The 26,372-nt window shown below is 39.2% G+C and overlaps 1 protein-coding gene across 4 annotated transcripts in view; it reads left to right on the top strand.

Annotated features, from left to right (window-relative positions):
* The window catches only part of ROR1 (receptor tyrosine kinase like orphan receptor 1), a 335,132-nt gene that overhangs the window by 196,689 nt on the left and 112,071 nt on the right, over positions 1–26,372 (top strand). For all 4 annotated transcript variants that reach the window (XM_054691317.1, XM_054691318.1, XM_054691320.1 and 1 more), the window contains 2 exons: positions 12,925–13,212; positions 13,832–13,862. In XM_054691317.1, the coding sequence (XP_054547292.1) occupies positions 12,925–13,212; positions 13,832–13,862 (319 nt within the window). The remainder of the gene's footprint in view (positions 1–12,924; positions 13,213–13,831; positions 13,863–26,372) is intronic.

Here is a 26,372-nt window from a genome sequence, read left to right as displayed (position 1 = left end):
AAACTCTTCTCTGACACCTCTGACCCAGTAAGCAGGTTAAAATTTCCTTTTTTGAGTCCCCTTTGATGGTGAATTTTGTGTGTCATCTTTACAGGCCTTGAGGTGCCCAGATTAAATGTGATTTCTGGGCTCCTGTGAGGGAGTTTCTGGATGAAATTAGCACTTAAATCAGTGGTGGGCTCCAACAGAGCAAAAAGAGGAGAAAGGGAAGCTCCATCCCCTTCTTTTCTGTCTTCTTGAACTGGGCTGTGTCCCCTCATCTTCTCTTGCCCATTAGATACCCTGGACTACACTCAGATGACACTTTTGTCATTATTTCTTTACCGGTTTGATGCCATAGCTAGAATGAAAGGATTCGAGCTCAGGCTCTTAAATCCATTTGTTCATTTATTCAGCGAACATTTCATGCATCTGTCTGCAGCAAGCATATGCTGGTTTTAAGGATTCCCAACAATGAAAAAAGCATGGTCAAATCCCCAATATTCTCAGTCATGTGTTTAATTGCTTTTTCGCTCTTATTATTAGGAAAAGAGGACCCACTTCAGTTTTCATTGCCAGGTTGCTTCATGCTTTTCTGTTTTCATGAAAAAGCAGTAGAGCAGGTAATCTCTAATTTTTGAAGAATTTGGTTCAAAAGCTGAAGGCCAAACTGCCCTATACAAAACAGAGAGCATTGAGGTGACAGGGACTTCTCCAGTACACTGCCCTGCCAACAGGAGACCTGAGATGTGGCCAAGTCAGCAGTCTTTCAAATTTAGAAATGCAAATCCTGCACAATGAACAGGGAAGGGAAGAAAGAATGGTGCATGTGCCCTTTTGTGTGCCCCCAAAGTTTATATTCTGGAAAAACCTGAGACTGGAATGCTGGCCTCAGTGGAATCGAGTTGGAATGCTGACTAGCACACAAAGGGATCTGGGGTCCTGTTCAGTCAAGATGGGACTTTAGAAAACTGACATGGTGTGACTGTGTGGTCCCTATAGAATAGAAATTCCTTGGCCAGAATGGCAAATTTTATTTTGAAAGCCACCCAGTCTCCACTTAAGAGTCATCAAATGGTTGAAAATTTATTATGACTGGACAAGCTGCTGCCTCCCAGAATCCAGCAGTGTAGTGAAAATACACAGTGTCTTCATCTTTGAAGGCTCTGAATGTGACTTGGTCTCTCCCCTCACAAAGCTCCTTGCTGGGCTGAAAAGTACAACCGTTGACTTTGTACGACCAAGAAGCATCCACAAGCCTCCATAGCGAGGATCACGCGTCATGCTGATGCTTAGGCGTCTCCTATCCATGGTATTGAAATCACAGAGATGACTTATGATGTGTTCTGTTTGCTTTGGCCCAGGGCCCAAACCAGGAACATATTTCAGGCTTGGCCTTCTAGATATTATCTCCAGTCATTTAAAAGTTCATTATGCAGGCCCACTCATCCTGCCCTGCTATAGTTAAGGTCTGTCAGCATTTTACAAAGGTTTATAACTCAACCATAAGGAGGGGGAGGGAGAATGCAGTTTTCAGGTTGCAGCTTGGCATGCAGGGCCGAAGCATAAGAATCAAAGTTGCGCTTTTTTTTTGCTGGTTTTAAGTTAGAACCTTTCTAAGTTACAGTGAATGAGGTAATAGTTGGTGGTTTTGCTGGTATTATTTGCTTTGGTTTTGCAGATCTGGGAAAAGCTGCTAGTGACTGCTTGGGATGTGGATCTACACTATACCTGAAGAATTCTTAGGTCCACAAAAATGCATTTTTGATACAAGCATTCAGCTGACATTGGTGCTTTAGTTTAAAAAAAAAATGCCATTTTAAAGTTAGGATGGATAAAGAGTGATGAAGTCAGAAACAAGATTATGGATATTTCTCTAAGCTGCAGGGACCATTTAAGCCAGAAACCTCGTGTCTTTGTGAATTTCAGCTAAAGAGTTGGATTATATAAAAATCAAGCCATTGTTCTAATGAATAATTATTTCTGCCCATCATTTCTAAGTATTCTTTTTATTTCTAAATTTAAATAACACATGCACACATGTTAAGTGTAAAGTAACAAATATGATACCCCCAAATAATAAAAATGTTGAAAAATTGGAGTAAAATAAAGTCAGTACTTAGCTAAACCACAAAAGTCTGTAACTGGAAAAAAAAGTCTCTGGAGTAACCTCATTGGCTGTTGCCAGATGACCTGCACCTGGATTTAAATTAAGGGTAAGGAAAGATTATAGTATTTTTGTAAGAGAAGGAGGTGTCATCCTGATGGATGCAGGAGAGTTGATAGTGGGACAATAATAGGGAGGTATAAAATAGTGGGTTGAGAGGGGATAAGGGTAAGAGAAGGTTGTCAGATAAAACTAGTTTCCAGTTCTAACTGTGACAAAACTAGCTGTACTAAAATCTCTGTAAGCCCAGGTACCTTCCTTCAAAGGGAGCTAGAAAGAAACCTTTCATCACAGGGTTCTGGAAAAGCTAAAATGCAGTAATATATGTAAAGCACCTGATAGAACCAGTGCTTAACACTTGTTGGTCTCCTTCTCCTCCTGCCTTTATTATTATAGCTGGGGTAGAAAGAATCTGAATGTTGAAGGCCTGCCATTCTCATTCTGGATGAGAATGAGAGTCAAGTGTTTAATTGTGGGTACTTCAGAGGAGAAAGTACTTTTCCCTGAGCTTTTAAGAGTCAATTTACCTAAAATTGACCTCCTTGTAAAAATGAGTTATTCATTCAAACCGGCCTCTAAGTTGCAACGTTTTCTTAAACTCCTTTGAGTTGCTATGTGTACTTATTGTGCTTCCAAAGAGAGACCTATAAGGTGGCTTCATTCCCCCTTAGTTGAGATTTATAGGGGCTTTTGATCTAAATGTACTTTTGTAGAATCATTTCTGGTGTATGTCTGTTCCCTCCCCCAAATGGAGCCTCATCATTTACAGTTTGTTGTCTTTGTTCCTATGGACACTCTTATACCCACCCTTGTTACTCAGGTTGTTAGGCTGAGCTCAGCTTGATACACTAGAGATTGATCTCTCAAGAAAATGAGTGCTAGGGTAGGACTCAACACAGCACACCACTTCTTTTCTTTTGACTTTTAAACCTTATGTCTCCTGGTCCACAGTAGCTTTGTTTAGCTAGAAAGTATTTATCCAGACCATCCGTGTACCTGCACATAGGTTTGAATGCAGCAGAAGTTAAAGTGGAAGTCTTGGCTTGGAGATAATGGTTTCACTCTTGGTTTCTGCTGAACAGTGGACTATAATGGAGGATAAATCCTTTTGGAGATAAGTTGAGCAGTATAAACCAGATTTAGCAGGAAACCAGGCATGAATCAATGGTCAGGGAATGATAGCCTTAATACTACTGAAAATATTCTCCTGTTTGACAGGTGAATATTTGGGGAATGTGTAAAAATATGGTTATACCTGAGCTCTACCCAGGATTAATTCAATTAGAATCTGCAGGGGTGAGGGCCTCCCCAATGACGCAGTGGTTGAGCACTGGGCTGCGAAGCTGCCCGCAGCCTCTGCAGCACCGGTTCGATCCCTGGCCGCTGGCGAGGGTCTCACATGGCACCCAGACCTCTCCTGCCATGCCCACTGCTCCCCTCGGCAGTGTGTTTTGTTAGTCTGCCTGTTCTGCTTCCCGCTCTGGCTCTGGTGAATTCTCTCACCCTCCTGCACTTCTGACTGTACCCAGTGCTTGAATAAATAAATAAATATTGGAAAAAAAAAAAAAAGAATCTGCAGGGGTGAGACCCAGGTATCAGTGTATGTGTGTGTTATTTTTTTTAATTGTTCCCAGGAGATGGTGATGTTCAGTACGGGTTGAAAACCTCTGGCTCTAGGTAATTATAGTTCTTGGTAGTGAATACTTTTGATATTCCAGAGATGAATCATCTCATTTAACCCCCACAGCCACTCCATTGAGCAAGTACAACTATTAGTGCCATTTTATGACTGAGGAAAATGAGGCTTAGAGATGTTAAGTCTCAGCAAATGTGAGGTGGTCCTCAGGCAGTTCAACTTTACAACCATGTTCTTAATCATCCCTCCACCATCGTTATCACAAGCCTCCAATAAGGCTGTCCGGTGGGAACGAAGATCCAGCAAGTGGGGTCATCCAGTGGTCTCGGGCTCTCTCCATACCTCCAGCTCACCAACCTCCTCGTCCCCTTGTGTCCAGGACTTCCCAGCAGCCCCATGTCAGATAAGGAACTGTGGTTATTCAGAAGTCCCCTGCTATTTCGACTGATTTTTATTAAACGCAGCTTGTGGCTCTGACTCAAGAATGTGCAAGCCGATTTAGATTATGTTTTGCATTGAGTTTATTAAGATAAAAAATATTTCCCGAGATAGTGAGTCAGAAGTATTTATGGTGAAGTGTGCTGAAAGTGAATGCAGGTTGATAGCGTGAACAGAATGTTCTCTCAAAGTCAAATGCGATGACCTAACTGTGTTTGGCAGCCTTCCTTTATGTTTAGCTAAGCATTTTATTTCATGTCAGGGACCTCCTCCCTCTTCTGAAAAGGATCAGTACTGTAGGAGACTAGGATTTTGGCATGTACCTCTTTGATACCAAGACCCAGGCCCTAAGACTAATTGTGACTGGCTCCCTGGCTGACTTGGCTGGGTTGCTAAAGCAAAGGACTGTGAAACTTTTTATATCTCAGCTTCTCTCACCTGTCAAAATGGGAATATAACTCTCGGCCCCGCCTCCCTCCCAGAGGAGAGTGGGAGGGTACTTTGAAAATTAAGTAATAAATGTTGGGAGGGATTTGTGGATGTGACGTCTTGTCAAGAGTAAGTAATAAATGGGGTGTCTCCAAAGCTCATTTGCCCGAAATACACTTGAGCCTTCCATTTACTTAATCAAGCAGCATTTATTAAATGCCTACGAAGTTCACAATAACACAGGAGTACTGGGGGAATACAAAAAGGAAAAAAAGGAGGAAATAGAGTTTCAATTCCCAGAGAGCTCATAAACTCACTTCTTTTTTCTCACAGTTCACTTTTTAGGTTGATCAAATGCCAGTTTGAACCATGTCTGTGCTGTCTTTAAAACGTTCATTCTAGATGAAGACTTCCAGTTATATAAGAAACCAGTAGTGATTTAGTCATTTTGATACCAGTGGGTATTGTCCCATGCTGGATAGACTCATTAAAAGAGCAGATATTTTATAGTCTACATATTCTGTAATCCTGCTTGGGAGGACGATGAAAGACTGCTGTTTGGGCTTATTGGGAATTGGTACATTGGCTAATAGTATGATCACTGGTGTGTAAAGGTCTGGGTTTGTGTCCTCACTGCCACTTCTGACTCTGTGACATTGGGCAGTTACTTCTCTGTGTCTCATTTTCTTATCTCCAAAATAGGAGATAAGGATACCTCATAGGATCATTTTCTAGATTAAACAAAGTCATTATATGTAAGGTACTTGGAATGTTTCCTGGCACTTTCTAACTCTAAATAAATAAATATTAGCTATGGTCTTCACTTTATATGAGTAATGGAGAAAACATGGCACTGAACGAATACTGGCATTGCATCTTCTTGTTTTACAAAAAAAAAAAAAAAAAACCAACCCCAACAACATCAAATCTTTTTTTATAAAAAGTGCCAAACTTTTACCCAGATCTACCACAATCTCTGGGGATTGCCAGCTGGCCCCAAGATGCTTGTTCAGAATCAGGAAACAGGTCCTAAAAACCTCTCTCTGTCTTATAGTGATCAGAGTCTGAGCAGAACCATGTTGCTCTGAGTGTTTCACACCTGTCCAGGACCGAAAGGAGTGGCAGAGGGCAGCCTTTTATCAGTTGGGATAGACAGGTCTGGGAGAAGTCTTTAAGTTCTCAGAACTCTTCTTTACCCATCCTGATTGTACAACTGATGAACCTGTACTAATACATAGCTATCACCTGAAGTCCATAGCTTACGCTTGCATTCAACTCTTGGTGTTGACCATGATATGGAGTTAGACAAATGTTATCATGATGTGTGTGTATTATTATAGTGTCACACAGAGGGTATTTTCACTGCCCTAAAAATCTTCTGTGTTTACCCATTAGCCTTCCTGTTCCTATCCCACCTCCAACTCCTGGCAATCACTGCTTTTTTTTTTTTTTTTATCTCAACATTTTTTAGATATTTCCAGGAATCTCATATAGTTGGAATCATGCAGAATGCAGCCTTTTCAGTTTGGCTGCTTTCACTTCATAATATACTTTTAAGGTCCCCTTATGTCTTTTCATAGCTTGATCGCTCATTTCTTTTTAAAACTAAATACTGTTCCATTGTCATAATGTACCATCATTTATCCACTCACCTATTGAAGGATCTCTTGGTGCTTTCAGGGTTTGACAGAATGTATAAAGCTGCAAACATCTGTGTTCAGGGTTCTGTATGAATTTAAGCTTTCAGCTCCTTTGGGTAAATATCAAAGAGTGTAATTGTTGGAACTTACAGTTAAAAGTTTAGTTTTCTAAGAAACTGCCAAATTTCTCCACAGTGGCTTGTGTCATTTTGTATTCTCACCAAATGTTATAATGACATGTGTCTATTTTTTTTTAAAGATTTATTTATACATACAAGATCTGGAGTACAGGCCAGAGATGAAGGGGGGTGAGAAGATCTGCCAGAAATAGAGTGGGGAACAGAACAGGCAGACTAACTGATATACACTGCTGAGGGGAGCAGCGGGCGAGACAGGAGAGGTCTGCTGCGCCATGTGGGTTTCTCCCTGGCCGGCCGGGGATCGAACTCATGCTGCAGAGGCTGTGGATTGCTTCACAGTGCAGTGCTTAACCGCTTCTGCCACCAGGGAGGCCCAACATGTGTCTATTATTATAGTATCACACCAAGGGAATTTTCTCTGCCCTACAATTCTCCTATTGCTCCATATCCTCACTTTCACTTCTTGTAAATATTCTGAATTTTGACATTCTCATAGGTGTGTAATGGGTTTTTCATTGTCTTAATTTGCATTTCCTGATAACAGGAAACATAGCATCTCTTCATTTGCTGCTTTAGCATTTGTATATCTACTATGGTGAAGTGTCTGTTAAGGTCTTTTCCCATTTTTTAGACTGGGGACTTTGTTTTCTTATTGTTGAGTTTTAATGTGTCCTTGTACATTTTACATAACACTTACTCAGTTGTGTCTTCTGCAAATATTTTCTCTCAGTCTGTGGCTTGTCTTCTCACTCTCTTGACATTGTCTTTTGCAGAACAGAAGTTTTTAATTTTAATAAATTCAAATTTACCAATTAATTCTTTTGTGGATCATGTCTTTGCTGTTATATCTGAACAGTCACCTCCATACCAAAGGCCCTCTAAGTTTTCTCCTATGGGATCTCCTAGGAGTTTTATAATTTCATATTTTACATTTAAGCCTATTATTTGTCAATATTTTGGGTTAATTTTCTGAACAGTGTAAAGTCTGAATCTCTATTCTTTTTTGTTGTTTTTTTTAAATGTGAATGTCCTGTTATTCCTCTGTTAAAAAGCCTGTTGCCTTTGATTCTTTGCAAAGATCAGTTGACTATATATATATGTCGGTCATTTTCTTCGCTCTCTTCTGTTTCATTGATTTTTTTGTTTATTCTTTCACCAATACCACGCTGTATTGGCTACTATAGTTTTGCAGTAAGTCATGAAGTTGGTTACTGTCAGCCCTCCAACTTTGTTTTTCTCCTTCAATATTGGCTATTCTGGGTGTTTTGCCTCTCCGTATAAACTAGATTCAGTTAGTTTATGTTCACAAAATAACTTGCTGGCATTTTGATTTTTCTACCTACTGTCTGTGTGATCTTAGCTTTCTTACCCTCTGTGTCTTAAGTTCTCATGTGTAAAATGGGGGAAATAATAATAGCTTGTAACACCTGCCATAGTAATAAGTACCATTTTGGTATTCATTATCATCATCATTATTGTATCATCATTGTCAGGAGTGTCATCATCATTAATCGTACCACCCCTGGGAGACATAAGTCATTCAGGGACATGGAGTTGAAGGTAGAGTCAGCAAAACTGTAATTTTTTTTTCTCTCGTCAGATTATACCCACCTCCCACTCACCCATCTACCATCTCAACATTTGTGGTCTAGGGAAGAAGGGAAAAAGGATGAGGACACTTCCACAGCTCAAGCATACTTGTCAGAGCTTCTGAAGCAAGCCACCAAGAAAAAGTACAAATAACCAGGTTTAAATGTTGAGGCCACATTGCTTTGTCTGGCAAGCTCAAGTGGGTTAAGCTCAGTGGGTCAGAACATGCCAGTGATTCTTTGGCTGCATGTTAGAAACATAAACTGTTCCAAGAACAGTAGGCCCCACAGGCACATGTGACAGATCTTGAATCCAAAGCCCAGGGAGAAGTGACTGCCTCACATAAACAACTAGTTATTGGCAGAACAGGTATCAGGTCCAGTTTGCAGATTTCCTCTGCACCAGGCCTCTTTGCTGAGATGCCCAGGTGTCATCTGAAAAGAAGGCTAGTTCAGAACATGCAATGGTCACACCACAATTTGGGTTGGAGATGAGAGGGGATCCCTTCATGTGGCCCATGAGGCTGCTACAGAAGGATCCAGCTGGTTCTGGGGAAGAGAATGGCCCATGGCCAGGGGCTTGTTAACAACAAGACTGATAGCAATGATACAGACATGCATTTTTACTTTATTTTATTCCAGTCACAAAATGCTTTCATGTTGTTTAGACCAAATATTGTTCTGATGCTTCCAGTCTTTGCCAAACTGAGGACCAGACCAGTTGCTTGTTCTACTTACTAAGCAAGCAGCTACAGATGGCAAGCAACTTTGAGCATTTTTCTTTATCAGTAAAAAGTTAAAATCAAATTGCCTGTGTTTTTGCGAGGCTCCTTTGTTCAGGAAACACAAAGATTTGTTTACATTTTCTTTTCTCTCTCTGAAAACAAAGTGCTTGAGCTAGCCACTAGACTAGAACTCTCATATTTGTTTTCAGGTATTTTATTAGGGTGTCATGGACAAATTCACCTCTCTGGCCTGCAGTTATAACTTATGTGGTCTTCAGCAAGTGGTCTCACCCCAGTTCTATAAATTCAGGACAGTATTTGACCAGGAAACCAAAGAGTTGGATGGATGATCGTGCCCTGCCTTTAAGAATAAGATATTTGTGAGAAAAAAGAAAAAGTAAAAAATAGGTAATATGATAACAGAAACGTTCATAGCCTGTTTGCTCTGTGTCAGACCCTATTCTAAGCACTTTCCAGGTACTATTTTATTTAATCCTCCTATGAGAAAGAGACAGTTGTTATACTGATTTCACAGGTAACAAAACGGAGACAAGGAGAGGTTAAATAACTTTCCCAAGGTCACACAGTTGACACGTAACAGAACCAGCAGAGGGTTGATTGCAGCCCATACTAACTTTATTGTTTTCCATAAATTTCAATCCACTTTCAGAGTATAGTTGAAATACTCCAGCCAGTTACATAACTCTTTGACTCTTGGCTAATTTATGTTCCTAGAAGAAAAGACTTGAAGCACAGTGTGTCTGAAATTGTGGTATGCAAAGCAGCTAGAGTTTAGAGTCAAGACAAATAGTTGTAGCTCCCCTTTTGACATTATATGTTACGTGAGCTTGGCCACAAAGCTTGCTGGGACTTGAGAAGCAACTGCTTGGGAGAGATGAAGGAGAGAGGTAGGGAGGGAACAAACATTATTGCTTTGGTCAAAGCATGTGTCTTACTGTGGGTCCATAAGCAAGTCAGCTGATTTCTGAGACTTGATTCCCTCATCTGTCCCTGGAGGGCATGATAATTAATGTGCCTTTTCTACTTCACTGGATTGTTAGAGAGTAACAGGATACAGAGTAAAAGCATTATAAGGAAACCATTAATGTAGATACTGGTAATAGAATTGATGAACACATTTAAGGGTTACTTATTGCCAAATAGTAGTTGATGTTTGCCATGGGTTGCTCCATTTAATTTTAATCCTCTTAACACTTTGGCCAGTTAGAACCCTGCTTATTATTCCTAGTTTTCAAATGATTAAACAGAGGTACCAAGAGGTTAAGTTACCTGCTGAAGGTCACACAATAGGTGGAGGGGCAAACCTGGGGTTCAAACCCCATCAATCAAATTGTATTTGACTGTTTTAATCAGTATGCTTATATTGGCATTGTTATGTGATGGCTATTTCTACATTTGTTTTCTACAAAGAAAACATAGTTACCCATTTTCTAGGTATGTGATAGGACTGTAAAATCAAGATAGCATCAAAAAGTAACCTATTCGTTGGTCTCTCTACTCTGACATAACTCAGACATCTTGGGAACACATGCTTCTATCATTGAGCAAATACAATCACGAACTGAGTATATATGTTTACTGATTATAGAAACATGTCCACTAGTTCAGCCTCTGTAAAATCCATATGGAGGTTTCTAAATCATTAAAAATAGATCTACCATATGATCCAGCAAATTCCACTCTTAAGTATCTATTCAAAGAATGCAAAAACACTAATTCAAAGGGATATATATGCACTTCTATCTTCATTGCAGCACAATTTACAGTAGCGAAGCTATGGAAACAACCTATGGGCCCAACAACAGATGAATGGATAAAAAGATGGCATATATACACAATGAAATACTACTTAGCTATTAAAAAAAAGTATGAAATTTGAAATTTTACCATTTGTGACATGGAAGGAACTGGACAGGATTATGCTAAGCAAAATAAGTCAGATGGAAAAAGACAAATACCAGATGATTTCACTCATGTGGAATAGAAAGAAACAAAGAAACAGACAAAATAATCCAAAACAAACCCTTGCAATCTGACTACATAGTTAAGGCTACCAGAAGGGGATAGTGGTGGGTGGAGCAAGCTGGGAGGGAGGCTCAGTGCAGTATGGTGGAGGATTGTTGATGTTTTGGTAATGTGCGTAGTATGATAACTTACATTTGTAGAAGTTGAACCTATACCCTTAAATCATAGACAGTGTTGGAAATCAATGTTGCCTCAAAAAACCTATTTAAAAGAAAAAGAAACATGTCCAAAGATAGAGATTAGAACATAAATGTAAAGATACAAAGTCATTCATGAGTTCATGATTCTTGTTGTGAAAGATATTTATTCAGTGGCTTAAGTGAGATGAGAAGTATCATTATGTCACACAGCAAGTGATGGTCATGTTTACCTATATTCCACCCCACAACAATGATAAATGCCAACCACACATGGCACACTCCTGTAGGGCTCCCCAGACTTTCACAACATCCCTACTCAATTAAAGCAAATATTGAATTTTTAAATTATTGATTTTGGTCATTTATAAAACTATTTTATAGCCATTTGAGTGGTTAAGTTAGCTAGTTTAATGTCTCAAAAATGGTTATTTTTCAATTAAGTTCAATAAATTTCTCTCTGTGATATTCCATGCAGTAACTGCTAGACACATGTAGCTATTTAAATTTAAATTAAAAAAAAATCTGTTCCTCAGTTGCTTTAGTCAAATTTCTTATACTCAATAGCTTAACCTGTGGCTAGTAATTACTGGCTACTAATCAGATAATGCAGATTATAGAATATTTCCATCATTGTAGAGAATTCTAACAATGCTGCTACACATTAGGATACACTGAAAGATGCCTTAGTGACCAAAACATTCGGGATGCCTGCTTTTATGGCGTTTATAGCTCTGAAGTGAAGAAAGCTGTCTAATGTCTGTTGGCACTAAGAGAAGGGCAGAAGGCGATGGGAGGGTATGGTCATGCATCTGCTCAAGGATGGGCGGTCAGCGAACATGAAATCAAACAAAACTTCATCTATGTAAATAATAGCCCAGTTTAAAAATTATTGTACTTAATTTTCGAACAATAAATTACATTCTCCGTGACTGGGTTCCACAACTAATATCAATATGATATTTAACATCTTATTGAAGAATACACTTAAATAAAATTAATTTCAGCATCAAATAGTTTAATATAATCTCAAAGGACACCGAATGCAAGATGTACTTACACTTTGATTTGATTTATACAAAATTCTGGAACCGGTGAAATTAATGATAGTAGGAATTGGAGCTGTAGTTGTCTGGTATGGGGTTGAAGGAATAGGTAAAACCATTATGGTAGGGATTGACTACAGAAGATCTTAGGTGTACTTTCTGGGGTGTTGATGTTGTTCTGTCTTAATAAGAGAATTGGTTACATTAGTATATGCATCTGTCTGTACTTCTAGAATGGTGTAACTACATTCCATAGAACATAAATTACATCTCAGTTAAAAGTTGAATGCACAGAATTATATATTATAACATGTGGTTGATATGAACATGGTTATGGAAATGTTCATAACTTCATTACTTTGTCTGCCAGAGACCCCTGCCTTCATAACCCTTATATCATCCTTGGCGGGAAGATTTCCGGGGTCCTTCCTGATGTTGCGCTATGTGGGTTTGAATACATTGCTCCTACTTTTCCAGTTTTTCATGCTTTCCTTCTTATCAAAAGCAGACATGCTAGAAGGATCTTTGCCAGAATGCTAAAATTGTATTATTTGAGGTTTGGAAGATTCGAGGTGAATTTAAATTTTTTTCTCTTCTTCATCGCATTATTTAAGTTTGTAACAAAGGAGTTTTTTTTTTAAATACTCTAAAACACAAAATCTCATGCTGTCTTGGTCTAAAAGGTACATTTATCCATTGGTACTGTCTAGTTTTTTTTAAAACTTTAGGTTTTATACTATAGGTAATAACAAATGTCTTTCCAATCTGCAGACTCGGTGGTGATTGTTTAGCAGCCATGGGGTCTTGGTAAAAGTATAATTTCATGCCTGACTCCACCTTGCTGCTGCTGTTCAGTTTCTGTGCTCCTGGGGCACCCTGGAGTGGATTTGGGTTGCTTAGAGGCACTCAGCTGTCTGCTGCTCTCATCCGCCTCCTTTGCCCTATGTCACAGATTCTTACCTGACCCTCGATGAACCCATGAATAACATCACCACCTCCTTGGGACAGACAGCAGAACTGCACTGCAAAGTCTCTGGGAATCCACCTCCCACTATCCGCTGGTTCAAAAATGACGCACCTGTGGTCCAGGAGCCCCGGAGGATCTCTTTTCGGGCAACCAGCTATGGCTCTCGGCTGCGGATCAGAAACCTGGACACCACAGACACGGGCTACTTCCAGTGTGTGGCGACAAATGGCAAGAAGGTGGTTTCTACCACTGGGGTCTTGTTTGTCAAATTTGGTAAGTGATCTCTGAGTGGAGCTGACCTTGGCCTTCAGCCTCTCTGGGGTGAGCACATAGAGAATATCTAAGTGCCCAGCAACCCTAAAGTTGTACCCATCATCTTACAAATCAGGAAACCAAGGCCTAGTCGTTTTAAGTACCATGGGCAGGGCTGTCCAGCTAGTAAACAGCAGAGCATCAGTGACATCCAGATCTGTCTGACTCCATTGCCCCTACTTTAAGCCCCTGTATCAGTGAGCCCTTCCTCTGAGGAAGGATGTTCTTAGAGAATTTGGAAACATCAAAGATCCCTGCTTGCTGTGCAGTGTCCTCATGCAACCCCCAACCCCCGCTGGAAACTCCCGACATCATGAGGATGCCTACTCTCTTGACTCATTTTTAAGCACTTGTCATAGCATTTATCAGGCTCTGAACTGTGAGTTACCAACACGTTCTCACTGGAATGATTTTTCATAGAGGTGGGCGGGGGAAACTCAAGCAAAATAAAAATCCCAGAAAAATAAATATCACCTTGGGGTGGTTAAGAATTTTAATTTGTAATGGTTTGACTAGACCCCTGCTCACCTTCCAATAATTTAGAATGACTGTTTCTTTTGTTTTTCTTTCATTTCTTCAGGCCCCCCTCCAACGGCAAGTCCAGGATCCTCGTAAGTACTTTATATCTCCTCACTTGTCTTTGCTAAGGGTTCCTCCAGAGATTTCTAGGGCAAAGGCAATGTTGTGCTCTGCTTGGGCCAAAACACTGTTTCCAGATTTCATTCCATTTTGTCCTGCCCACATTCCATTACGCTTTCTCTCTCATGTGAAGATTCACAGGAGACCAGCCTGGGCAGAAATTTTAAGCATGGTAATGTTGATTCTGAAGATTGAAGTATAGATCTAGTTACATTTGCTATTTTAAGATTAATTATTTAATTACAATAATGGATTTGGTAAAATCAAACAAAGATTGATGCAGTGCTGGTGTCAGAATCTGTACTCTAGCCTTTAGCTTAAGAGGGACTGTTGTACATTTCTGCAAGCATTTCTGATACTTTAGTTATTGAGCAAGTCAACAATAGGTGATCACTTTATTTTTATTCCCTTTAAAAAACCCAGAGGCACTAACTCTGACTCACATGAAGGAGAAAGCTCTATGTCTGGATTGAGTTACTTTGACATTTGATAAATTTTAAGTCACTTGGTAATAGAGCCTAAAGCTGCAGTTTCTTTAACTGAGACTATTGTTGGTGCATTTGTTCTTTGTACTGGTTAGGACATTCTCTTCTTTTGCTCAGGAAGCATCCAATTTATGCCTTTTTCTTTATGTATAATTTTATTTGGTGGGATAGCCCATTTATAAGACCCATTTATAAAATGATTGCAAGAAAATATGTTCCCTATTTTGTAAATTTCTGAAGTAAAATTCACTGGACTTTGCCATGAAAGCATCGAAATGTCTAACCTAGACTACACCCATGGCAAGTATAACAGCCACTTAATTTGCTCTAATCCCCTCTGTGCCACTTAATTATAGTGTGGGATATTTTAATATATTTGTGTGTGCCTGGAGGCCCAGTGACCCACAATCCCATTAATAAAACAGGTAATGGGTAAAAATAAACATTGGCCTTCAGCCACACTGCTCTGCTATTACATCAGCCAGTTAAAAGCAACTGGAAAAGAGTCTTTAAAATCACCCCAGTGCTAATTGCATTCTACTTGCCCAGGTAGAAAATGTTGATTGATCTGCAAACAGGTCAGAAGAGTGTTCACTGTGCCTTGTATTTCTTGAAGTCAATCTTTTTTTTTTTTTAAATGATCTCACTATTGGTTGATATGTGAAATACTTTTGAAGTCTTACTTAAACAAAGAGGGAAACTTTTGTTCCTTGCTGTGAAAATACTTCCCACCCTGGTATTTTATTTGTTCCTGTTAATCTGTGTTTCAAATGTAGTTGATAATCTGTATCCCAGGTTGATTAATGTGTTTCACTAATCTGCTTGTCCTAATAAGCACTGAACTATTGATTTACTGCCAGTTCTACTTGCATCAGAGCATTTCTTTCTCATTATCAAAGTTATTTTTAAATATAGATATGTCCTTGCTTCTTGCCCTTTTCATTCATTCTTTGCTGCCACTTTTCTGATGTACTGAGTCTGAGTCTCTCATGATTTTGAATTTTATACAGAGATGGTATACCACTTTTGTGAGCTGATATTTATGGAGAAGGTATTAAAATTCTTTAAAGATGCTAAACCACAGCTAAAAATAGCCTGTTTTGTGTTAGCTGTCCAATTATCCATCACATTAGTCATCAGTAACATGAAATGTATAGTTGCTATATTTGCTTAAAGAAAACTGCAATAAAATGCAATCAAAATAGGAAATACATTGGTGCCTTTTGTAGCTCAGTTTTCATACTTGTGCATCACCCACTGGCATTTCGATACCCTTTTTTTTCTCTTTCTCTTAGAAACCAATGACTGTATTTTTCTTCCTCCTTTCTCAACTGCTTACCTCTTATCCAATTTCTAAGAGTTCCCCTCTTCTTAAGACTAACTCCTATATAGAATGTCAGTTCCCTTTCCTATCATTATAGCCTCCAACAAGCAGACAACCTTACTTACAAGGCTACAGGTAGCGTGTAACACCATGATAGCCATGGGAATATCACAACATTGAGGTTCACTGTGAAAGCCTCTTGTAAAAGTGCACAGTACTTTTGCCAAAGTAAGGTAGGACTCAAGTGCACTTATAAAATTGCTCTGTTTTCTGGAAGGATGTCACAGCAGGATTACTGCAAGGAAATAAAATGTAAGTCCATTATCCAACCCTTATATGTGGGACAGTGAAATATATTAGGTATATGGAACGTGGTGAAAACTGAGTACCATTTGAAACCACAGGACTACACAGCCCTATGTTATTATACTATACTGGCAAGGACTTTCAGGGCTTTTGAGACTCTGGTGACTGACATAAGAAACAAAGCTTATGGGCCTCTCCGGTGGCGCATCGGTTGAGCGCTGGGTTGCGAAGCTGCCCGCAGCCTCTGCAGTGCCAGTTCAATCCCAGGCCACCGGGAGAAGGTCCCACATGGCGCGCAGACCTCTCCTGCCGTGCCCGCTGCTCCCCTCAGCAGTGTACTTCGTCACTCTGCCTGCTCTGCTCTCCCCTCTGGCTCTGGTGAATTCTCTCACCCTCCTGCGTTTCTGACTGTACCCAGTGCTTGTATAAATAAACAAACAAACAAATAAATAAATAAATCTTTAAAAAAGAAAAGAAAAGAAACAAAGCCTATGAGCTGCTAGTCACTCCTGCTAAGTGCTGCATAAGGTTTTCACATGAAGCTTGCAGGATGGCATTTTAATTTGTAGGAAGAACAAGTTTGAGATGTTAGTTAGGCTTCTGATAGCTTCAGGCTTTATTTCTTCTATCATTGTTGAGTCCTGACCCACCTTTGACAATTATAGGGCCTGAGGCATAAGTACAAATGGAGGCTCACATACCACACGTCTAAGTATTTAAAGTTGTAAATCAAGCTAGCAAACTGTTAAATGAAATATGTTCTGTCCTCCCACATTTACAAATATACCTTCATAATGACAAAATAAAAAAAAAACATGCAGTTATGATTCTTACATGACTGAAAGTCAGGAATGATCAAAAAGGACTACTTTAATCATTATTATGTATATCTTGATGTTCTGTACATGGGCCGGAAATATTATATATAATTTATAGGTTTTTATGTATTTTTCCATTAAATTTTTTATTACCTTCATTTTAGCAAAATAACTACCTGTGTTGTTTTATATAAGATTTTTGTGTAGTGTGTTTTTTATTGACAACACTGCCAAATTAGACAAACTTTTCTGAGTTGTAATTATTTTTTAAGACAAATTTTAATTTAGAGAAACCATACTCCCTGGAGCAAGTAGCAACCACAATTATCAATGACATTCTTAAAGCAATACTTAGATTTGCTAAGAAATTTATTAGCAAACTAAGAATTTTGTTTGTCATATTCCAATATAGTAATGAGGTCATATGATCATCATGATTGCAGAATATATCCCAACTATTTTAATTGCATCAAAAAATCACTATCATGCTTCACAGATTATTCTGTACCTGTAAAAATGTAAGAGTAATATCAACACTTAATGTATTAGTTTACCTAGGCTACTGGAAGAAAGTACCACAAACTAAGTGGCTTAGACAACAGAAATGTATTGTCTCACTGTCCCAACAGCTAGAAGTCCAAGATTAGCAGGGCTGGTTTCTTCTGAGAACTGGAAAACTTCTCTCTTCTTTTGGTAATCTGTCAGCATTCTTTGACTCGTGGGTGCATCACCCCAATGTCTGCCTGGATATTTACATGGCATTCTCCTGATGTGTATCTCCAGATCTTCCTCCTTTTATAAGAATATCAGCTATATTGACATATTGAATTGCAAGCCATCCCAATGACCTCATTTTAACTCGATTATGTCTGTAAAGACCCTATTTCCAAATAAGATCACATTCTGAGGTATTGGGGATTAGGACTTCATCACATAAATTTGTAGGGGGGTCACAGTTCAACCCATAGCACTGAATATTGCAAATTTTTTCATTCATGTGAACTCTTAAAAGTACAATTTAAAATTTTGAGAACTTTCAGAAACACTGAATAGAATATGAAGAAAAACAAGAAATTGAATACTTGGTAAATATTGGAATGATAGTTTGTTGTGCAAGAATCGATTGCATTCAAATAGGGAGGAAGAATTGGACATGTTGATTAGCTTATGTTTTCGCTTGTGAAAGTGCTGTTGACACTGCAATCCTTCCTGTGCTCCAAGCAGTGACCATCTCCTCCACTAGTATTGTGGCACAAGACACAAACCTTTCTGATACATAACCATGGTGGCCTTCTATTGCAAGGACAGGGCAAGAGAGGTAGAGAAGTGATCCCTGGGGCCAGAACAGTGTTAATCACTGGAATGGATGTTTAAGGTTTTGGTTAAACTGTGCCAATACTGAGTGCCAGATCCCGAGACGAAAGGTCCCTTGTATGCTCTTTACTCTTACTAAATTTATTTTCTATGGACTTTTTCTATGTGGGCCCTGTACAAAGCCCTTTCTTCCTTCTTCTGCTTCCTCTTCTCCCTCCATTTCTTCCCCTTCCTCCTCCTCCTCTCTCTTTTTTTTTTTTTTTTTTTAAGATTTATTTATTTATACAAGCACTGGGTACAGTCAGAAGCACAGGTGGGTGAGAGAATTCACCAGAGCCAGAGTCGGGAGCAGAAAAGGCAGACTGATGAAGTACACTGCTGAGGGGAGCAGCGGGTGCGGGAGGAGAGGTCTGTGTACCATGTGGGACCCTCGCCGGCGGCTGGGGATCGAACTGGCACTGCAGAGGCTGCAGGCAGCTTCGCAACCCAGCGCTCAACCACTGCGCCACCGGGGAGCTCCCCTCCTCCTTTCTTATTGTGATATAGTTCCCCTGCCATAAAATTCATCATTTTGAAATGTAAAACTCAGTGCTTTTAGTATATTCACTGAGTTGTATAAACCTTGCCACTATCCTATTTTAGAAAATTTTCATCTCATAAAGAAATTCCTCCCAGGTCCTTATAACCCTTAGTCTATTTTCTGTTTCTATGAATTTGCCTATTCTATATATCCTATATAAGTAGAATCACACAATTGTTGTCTTCTTGTATGTGGTTTCTTTCACTTAGCATGATGGTTTCAGGTTCATGCATGATACAGCATGTAGCTGTACTTTGTCTTTTTTTCTAATAATTTGACACATAAAAATGACATTGCATCCTCAGATATTGTTCTTCTTTTTCAAGAATTTTTTGGCTATTTTGGAACCCTTATGTTTTCATATGAATTTTAGGGTTAGCTTGTTAATTTCTGCCTAATAGGCAGCTGGTGTTTTGATAGGGATTGCACTGAATCTGTAGATCAATTTGGGAGTATTGCCATCTACAATTATAATCCTCCAATCCATGAATTTGAGGTGTCTTTCCATTTATTTAATTTCTCCGATTTTTTCAGTAATGTTTTGTAAATTTCAGAGTTCAACTCTTGCTCTTTTTCTGTTAAATTTATTTGTAAATATTTTTATTTTTCATTTTATTGGAAATGGAATTGCTTTACTTTTGTACTTTCATTTCAGATTATTTATTGCTGCACTATAGCGATACAAATGATTTCTGCATATGATCTTATATCCTGCACCTTTGCTAAACTCATTTATTAACTCTGATTGTTTTTAAATATGTTGTGTATTCCTTAGGATTTCCATGTCATTTACAAATAGAAATTGTTTTATTTTGTCCTTTTCAATCTGGATGTTTTTATTTTTTTTCCCCTAGTAACTATGTTAGAACCCCCAGTACAACCTTGAATAGAAATGGTAAGAGTGTACATTCTGATACTTTCCCCTGATCTTAAGTGGAAAAATTTTAAAATGCTAGCTTGAATTTTTCTTAGGTGTCCTTTATCAAATTGAAAAAGTTCTCTTTTTTATTTTGTTGAAGTGGTGTTGAATTTCATCAGGTGCTCTTTCTGTGAGATGATCATGGGGTTTTTGTCCTTTATTACATTAAAGTGATGTATTATACTGATTGATTTTTTTTTATATTAAACCATGCTCACATTCCTGGAATTATTCCCACTTGGTCATGGTCTATAATTCATTTTTATATATTTCTGGATTCAGTTCACTAGTATTTTGTTAAGAATTTTTGTGTCTGCATTTATAAAAGATATTGCTCTATAGTTTTCTTGTGATGTCTTTGCCTAGTTCTAACATCAGGATAACTGGCTTCTTGGAATGAGTTGGGTTGTATTCCCTTGCCTTTATTTTTTGAGAAGAGTTGGTGAAGGCTTTATGTTCATTTTTCTTTAAATGGGTGGTAGAATTTACCAGTAAAGCCATTCAGACATAAACTTTTCTTTGTGTAAAGTTTCAAAGTTGTAAATTCAACTTCTTTACTTCTTTTTTTGTTTTAATTTTTTAAATTTATTTACACAAGAGCCAGGGTACAGGCCAGAATCACAGGAGGGTGAGAGGATTCACCAGAGACAGAGTGGGGAACAGAACAGGCCGACTGATGAAATACATTGCTGAGGGGAGCAGTGGGCGTGACAGGAGAGGTCTGCCGTGCTATGTGGGACCCTTGCCTGCTGACTGGGATTCAACCTGCACTGCAAAGACTGCAGACAGCTTCACAGCATGACACTCAACTGCCTGCACCACCAGGGGAGGCCCACAATTTCTTTACTTCTTAAGGGTCTACTCAGATACTCTATTTCTTTCAGAGTTAGTTTTGTTGTTTGTGTCTTCCTAGGAATTTGTCATTTCATTTAATTATCTAAATTGTTGGTACATATTATAGTTTCCCTTAGTATTCTTTTAATTTTTATATTAGTAATGATTTCCCTTCTTTCAGTCCTGAATTTTTAGTAATTTGTGTTTTTTTTTTTTTTTTTTTTTTTTTGATCAACCTAGTTGGTCTAGCTAAAGGTTTTTCAGTTTTGTTGATCTTTGCAAAGAACTACCTTTTATTGAAAAATAGTTATCTAAATATTATACTGTGGCCTCTCTGGAAATCATATCACCTCTCCTGATGTTATGTTGTTATTGTTACTGCTGTCTATTTAGTAACTTCCTGGAATAATTCTGCATTGTTTATATACATTGGCATGTATGGTACTGAATTCTCTGCAGTTAGCTTAATGATTAACAATTGGACAGAAATTTCCAAGAACTGGTAAGTTTCCCACTCTTTACCAAGGGGCTCCATGTGTATTTTGGGACATACCTTCAATTCTGCAGCAGTTTATAACTATGCTTTTGCTTTCATTTCCTGCTTGACCAGGGACTCCAGTTTAGCCAGATGTGAGAACTTAGGGCTTTATCAGGTCTTTTCTGGGCATGCACACAGCCCCTTACCTAAGCACATCCTTTTGTATCCCCAGGAATGTCAGAAGTTTTCAAAAACCCTATGAGCATCTCATTTCTGAGATCCTCCCTTTGAGCTTTTGAGCTTTTTGGCCAGGCTTTTGTTTCTCCAACTGGTACTGCTATGGATTTCTCAACAAGTGTCCCACTAAGAAGCTGAGTCCAGTGAAATAAAGACAAGCCCCGTGAATGGGGATTTTTCTAGAGAGCCATTAAACAACTCCATTGTGCCAGTTCTCTGAAGATGGGGTTTTTGAGTCTCTTCCTCATTTCTCCCCCATTTCAAGCAATGCTGGGCTGCTGCTTTTCACAGCTGCTGTGGTGGCGAGTCAGCTGACTTTCAAGGTTACCGCAGAACTCAGAAGAGGAGATGGGAATAGGGCAAGTAAAAATTCCACAGAGCTCTGTCCTTACCAAATTTCAGTCTTTTTTTTTTCCTTGAATAAATACTTCTCAGAGTGTTGCAAGTCTTTGGCTGATTTCCAGGGTTCCAAGAATGTGATTTTCACTTTTTTTTTTTTTTTGGCCAATGTTCTCATTGCTTTTATGGAGGAACAGGTTTTTGAAGACTTCTCTGCCATTCTATATTCCCTGCCTCCTCAGGGTCCTTTGTTGTCCTTGTCTCCTTGTCTAAGAACAGTGCTGGTTGGGTGCCATCTTAGTGGGCTCGTGAGGGTCGCTGTTCTCATTCCATCAGCAGCTTCCTATTGTTGAACCTCTTCCCTAAATCAAGGCTATGTGTTGGTGTTCTTTATATATATCACCTCTGCTCCAAAACAGCTCTCCAGGGAAGATGTTTGATTCTCATCTTGTTGAAGTTATAACTGAACCTAGTTCATATATAATTTCTGCATTTTTAATCCTTTAGGATCATTCCATTGACTGACTTATATCCTGGTGAGATCTGGGCAACACCAGTTCCCTATCATTCAAGTTGGCCTGACTTTCTCCTGGTATACGTTTTGAACTTTTTTTTTTAATTTTTTTTTTAAGATTTATTTATTTATACAAGCACTGGGTACAGTCAGAAGCGCGGGAGGGTGAGAGAATTCACCAGAGCCAGAGTGGGGAACAGAACAGACAGACTGACGAAATACACTGCTGAGGGGAGCAGCGGGCGTGGCAGGAGAGGTCTGCACGCCATGTGGGACCCTCCCGGGTGGCCAGGGATCAAATCGGTGCTGCAGAGGCTGTGGGCAGCTTCGAAGCCCAGCGCTCAACAGCTGCGCCACCAGGGGAGGCCCTGTTTTGAACTTTTTGATAGATACAGATCTAGTCCAACATAAGCATTAATTCAATTCAACAAATGTTTATCAGCCACCTCCAAAATGCCCGACTGTCAACCAGATTGTATGGAAACTACTAAGAATCTTTCTGTGGAAGGCCTAAGCTTTGCCTTCATACTGCTTATTCAGATTGCTAGAGGCTGAAAAATCCGCCTTCTAGAGGATCAGCAAGTGCTTTCCACTTCTGCCTACCTTTCTCCTCTGAGTCATATTTGAGATTCTATATTTAAAATTCTGCATAGCAGCCTTAGTATTGATTTACCTTCATCTACTTTTGCCTTCTACTGGTTATTTCTCATTGTAGAAACTAGAGGGAGCTCTTAAAAATATCTTCTACCCTAGTAGTACCTTACCTCCTCCACCTACCTTAGGACTTTCCTTCATTTTTGGAGTAGATTCTCTGCTCCTTACTCTAGTCTAGAAGGCTCTCTGCCTTCCTCTTAGCCTGTCTGTGCCCTATGCCCACCTCAATCACCCAACTGTAGTGACACTAGCCAAGGTTCTGTTCCTTGCATGCTCCGGCCTTGTTCTGCAATCTTAGGACTTCTATTCCAGCAGTTCTGTCTGCTTGGAAGTCTTGGTTCTCCAATCTCTGCATGACAAACTCCTTGTCATACAGTTCTCCCCTAAAATGTCACCTTCTCAGAAATGAGCTCTGAATCTAAAGTAACCCCTAGTCCTTTTCTGTCATATAACCCTGCTTCATTCTATTAGAGCATTTATCACTTCCTAACTTGTTCTCATTCATTTGTCAGCAAAGTAAACTTAAGACCTTGTCTGCTTTGTATTTCACTGTATTTCCTGTCTAAAACATAGACAGCAGCCAGAAATACTTGTAAAAACATTTAAAAATAGACACCTAAGTATCATCTTCTGTGAATGAGATAGTGATAACAGTACTTATTTCATAAAATTGTTATTAGTAGTAATGAGATCATGAATATAAAGTTTTTAACACAAAGAATTCTTTAATTGAATGAGGTAATATTTACTGACTGACTGACTCCACTATGTCACCTATCTTATGACATGAAAAGTCCCACATGGGGTCTGAGAGACAACTAAAGTTCAATGAATTTAAGTTGTATTTCTTTCTTCCTCTGAGATTGGTAGAATCAGTTTGTAAAAAGGGAATGGGAAAAAAGTAAAGTACCTATCACCTAGGGTTGTTGTGAATAAATGAAATAATAAGATGACAGGTATAAAGTAGCTAGCATTGTGCCTGGTATATATTAGAAATGTAATAATGTGAGTGACATCATAATCATCACCATCATTATCATTATCATCATCATTATCAGCATCATCATCATCATGGCTATTTGAGCAGAGGCTATGCTTTTTTCCCAGCAAGATTTTTCTGCTGGACAGCATTCCATGCTGTGAACCTCAACAAGAGAAGTTTGAAGCCTTTATTTCTTTTTTTCCTGTTGACCTTTGACTGGAGTCCCTCTCTGCAGAAAGACAAAATGACCAGCTTTTGATGAATTCTTTCCTTTTCTTATCTGCTTCCAAGTCTTAGCCACAGTGAAGAAGTGTAGCTGGGTGCTGGCCCAGCCCAGGAAGCAGTAATATAATTTTCAACTCAAGATAAACTCAAGGATAACTTTCAGCACAGCTACTTAGGCAGGTCAGGGGCAGAGGTGCCTTGCAGAGAGGGGACCAGGAAGTAACTCAGCAGCTGGCCCAGGACACACAGGGCCAATTGCTCCAGTAAAGAAGTTAACCTCCTTTTCTTTACTCACCCGCCTGAGACTCGGTGCTCTGCAGAGAAGGGGCAGATGGTGGGAATGTGGAGAGATTAGATAAGAAGGATTTCCCAATCCCAGGGGGGATAGATCCAAAAGTACAGGAGGTTGAGAAGCCAAGCTCTTATATCCCAATCCACGCCTATCACTCAACAATCCCCACTGTATGAATAGAGTGTGGAAAGCTTCCCATTAAAGCCATACTTGTGAATATTGGCAACATGTACCTTTGTGTGCAGGAACATTTCAAAATAGAAGAGGAAAGATAAGTACTTGCTTTCTAGGAGCACACATTCTAAAAGCTTGTCTACCAGCCATGAGCTTCCTGGCCTACTCGTTAGTCATGAATGTTTCTCTACACCTACCACATGGTAGATGTTCAACCAATGTGTGTTAAATTGAACATGGAGAGTTTATATCTCAAACTATTTTCTCCATATATGACAAAGTTTTATTCATTCCTGTATACTTTTTTTTTTAATCAAGCTCATCGTATGTTCCAGGTCTCTGATTCTTAGATGCTCTTTTTAAGTCACACAAGTGGATGTCACAATAAAATTAATGTACAAGTCCTCATGCTACATCATTTACACTTTCTGTTTCTGTGCTTACGAGTTTTAACATTGGTTTCAGCTGTAAGCTACAGAAATGGGTTGGTACTTTTCAGAAATTAGAGGAAATTTTTCACCTGAACATAAAGGCTCAGCAAAATCAAAGTTCAGAGCAGTGCTTCTCAAATTGTAAAGTGCATACAAGTCACCTGGGGTGTTGTTAAAATACAGATTGGAAGGTATAGGTCTATGTGGAGCCTGAGGCTGCATTTCTAACATAATCCCAGCTGGTGCTGTGGGACCACATACTTTGAGAAGCAAAGACTTAGAAAAAAGGCACTCTCTGGCTCTTTTCTGTGTCACTCACTAGCCAGTGATCCTGGACACATTGCTTACCTTCTTTAGGCCCCATTTTCTCTATTTGAAAGCTAAAGTACTTGAGTTCAATATCATTTCAGAGTTCTAAGTCTAAATTTTATGACTCATTGAAACTCAATTTGTTATTTCATTTATTATATGTAGTAACCCCTCTTCTGAATTATACGCAATTTGCTTTGAGATTCATTTTCTCCGGTTTGAGATGTTTGTAGTCCTCTTTTATCTGCCATGTGCCTTTCCAAGCATGATCAACTAGTGAGAATGATTCTACAGAGAATTCCCTCTCCCACCATCTCCACCACTGAATTCTGAAGTGTCCTGACATGTGTCCTGCTGGATGAAGGGGGAGTAGTTAACTGTTTTGCTAAGTCGGTATCAGACTCTGCTTCACTTGAGTTAATGCAGTAGTATTTTTTCTCCTAGGTGCCTGCCTGAGAACTGAGTGCCTCTGTTTGAAGTTCAGTGAGGGGTTCACAGCAGTAGGCAGTGTATGTAGTGGAGACAGCCCCCTGATGTCCTCACGTGGGTTTTTAAGCACTGATCAGATGGCCTTGTTGCCTGATTGGCAGACCCTGAAGGCTGATGGGAAAATAAAGACACTGGGTTAACTTGTTTTTGAATACAGATTCATTATCGATTTGTACAGTCATAGAGCTTTCTGAGAGAAACAACGAGTCTTACAACAAAAACAGTTAATGAAATGTTATAAATAATCTTGACTGGGCTAAGGGGTGACAAGCCTAACGATCAGTTATTTACATCAATGACATAATTAGCAGGAGACTTTTACAGCCTAAAGTTCCGGTTTCTTCTTCTCTTTTTGATCTTTGGTCTCTCTTTTCTATCAGTGTCAGTGTTAACAATTTCACCTTATTGCTTCTCTGACAGTTGTTCTCATGTTCATTCTCTCTCTCTTGTGCTCTCTCTCTCTCTCCTCTCTCTCCAACTCTCTCTCTCTCACGCTCTCTCTCTCTCTCTCTCTGACTTTAATACCCACACATTCGCACATCTACATACATACATGATCCCAGAGCAACAGTCACTGTTCATTATCTCGGGCCATGTTTCTTAATTCAAATTCTATATTAGAATCACCAACAAGCTTTAAAAATTACCCATGCTCACCTCAGACAAATTAAATTCAAATCTCTCAGGGTACTGCCCACTGGTTGTATTTTATCAAATCACACCCAGTGATTTCTTGTGCATTTACCTAGATTTGAGAAGCACCTTCTCCCAATCTTCT

Source organism: Talpa occidentalis, unplaced genomic scaffold, assembly GCF_014898055.3.
Source record: "Talpa occidentalis isolate TD23 unplaced genomic scaffold, MPIMG_talOcc4v2.1 talOcc4.9, whole genome shotgun sequence".
NCBI lineage: Eukaryota > Metazoa > Chordata > Mammalia > Eulipotyphla > Talpidae > Talpa > Talpa occidentalis.
This window is presented reverse-complemented; position numbering and strand designations above follow the sequence as displayed.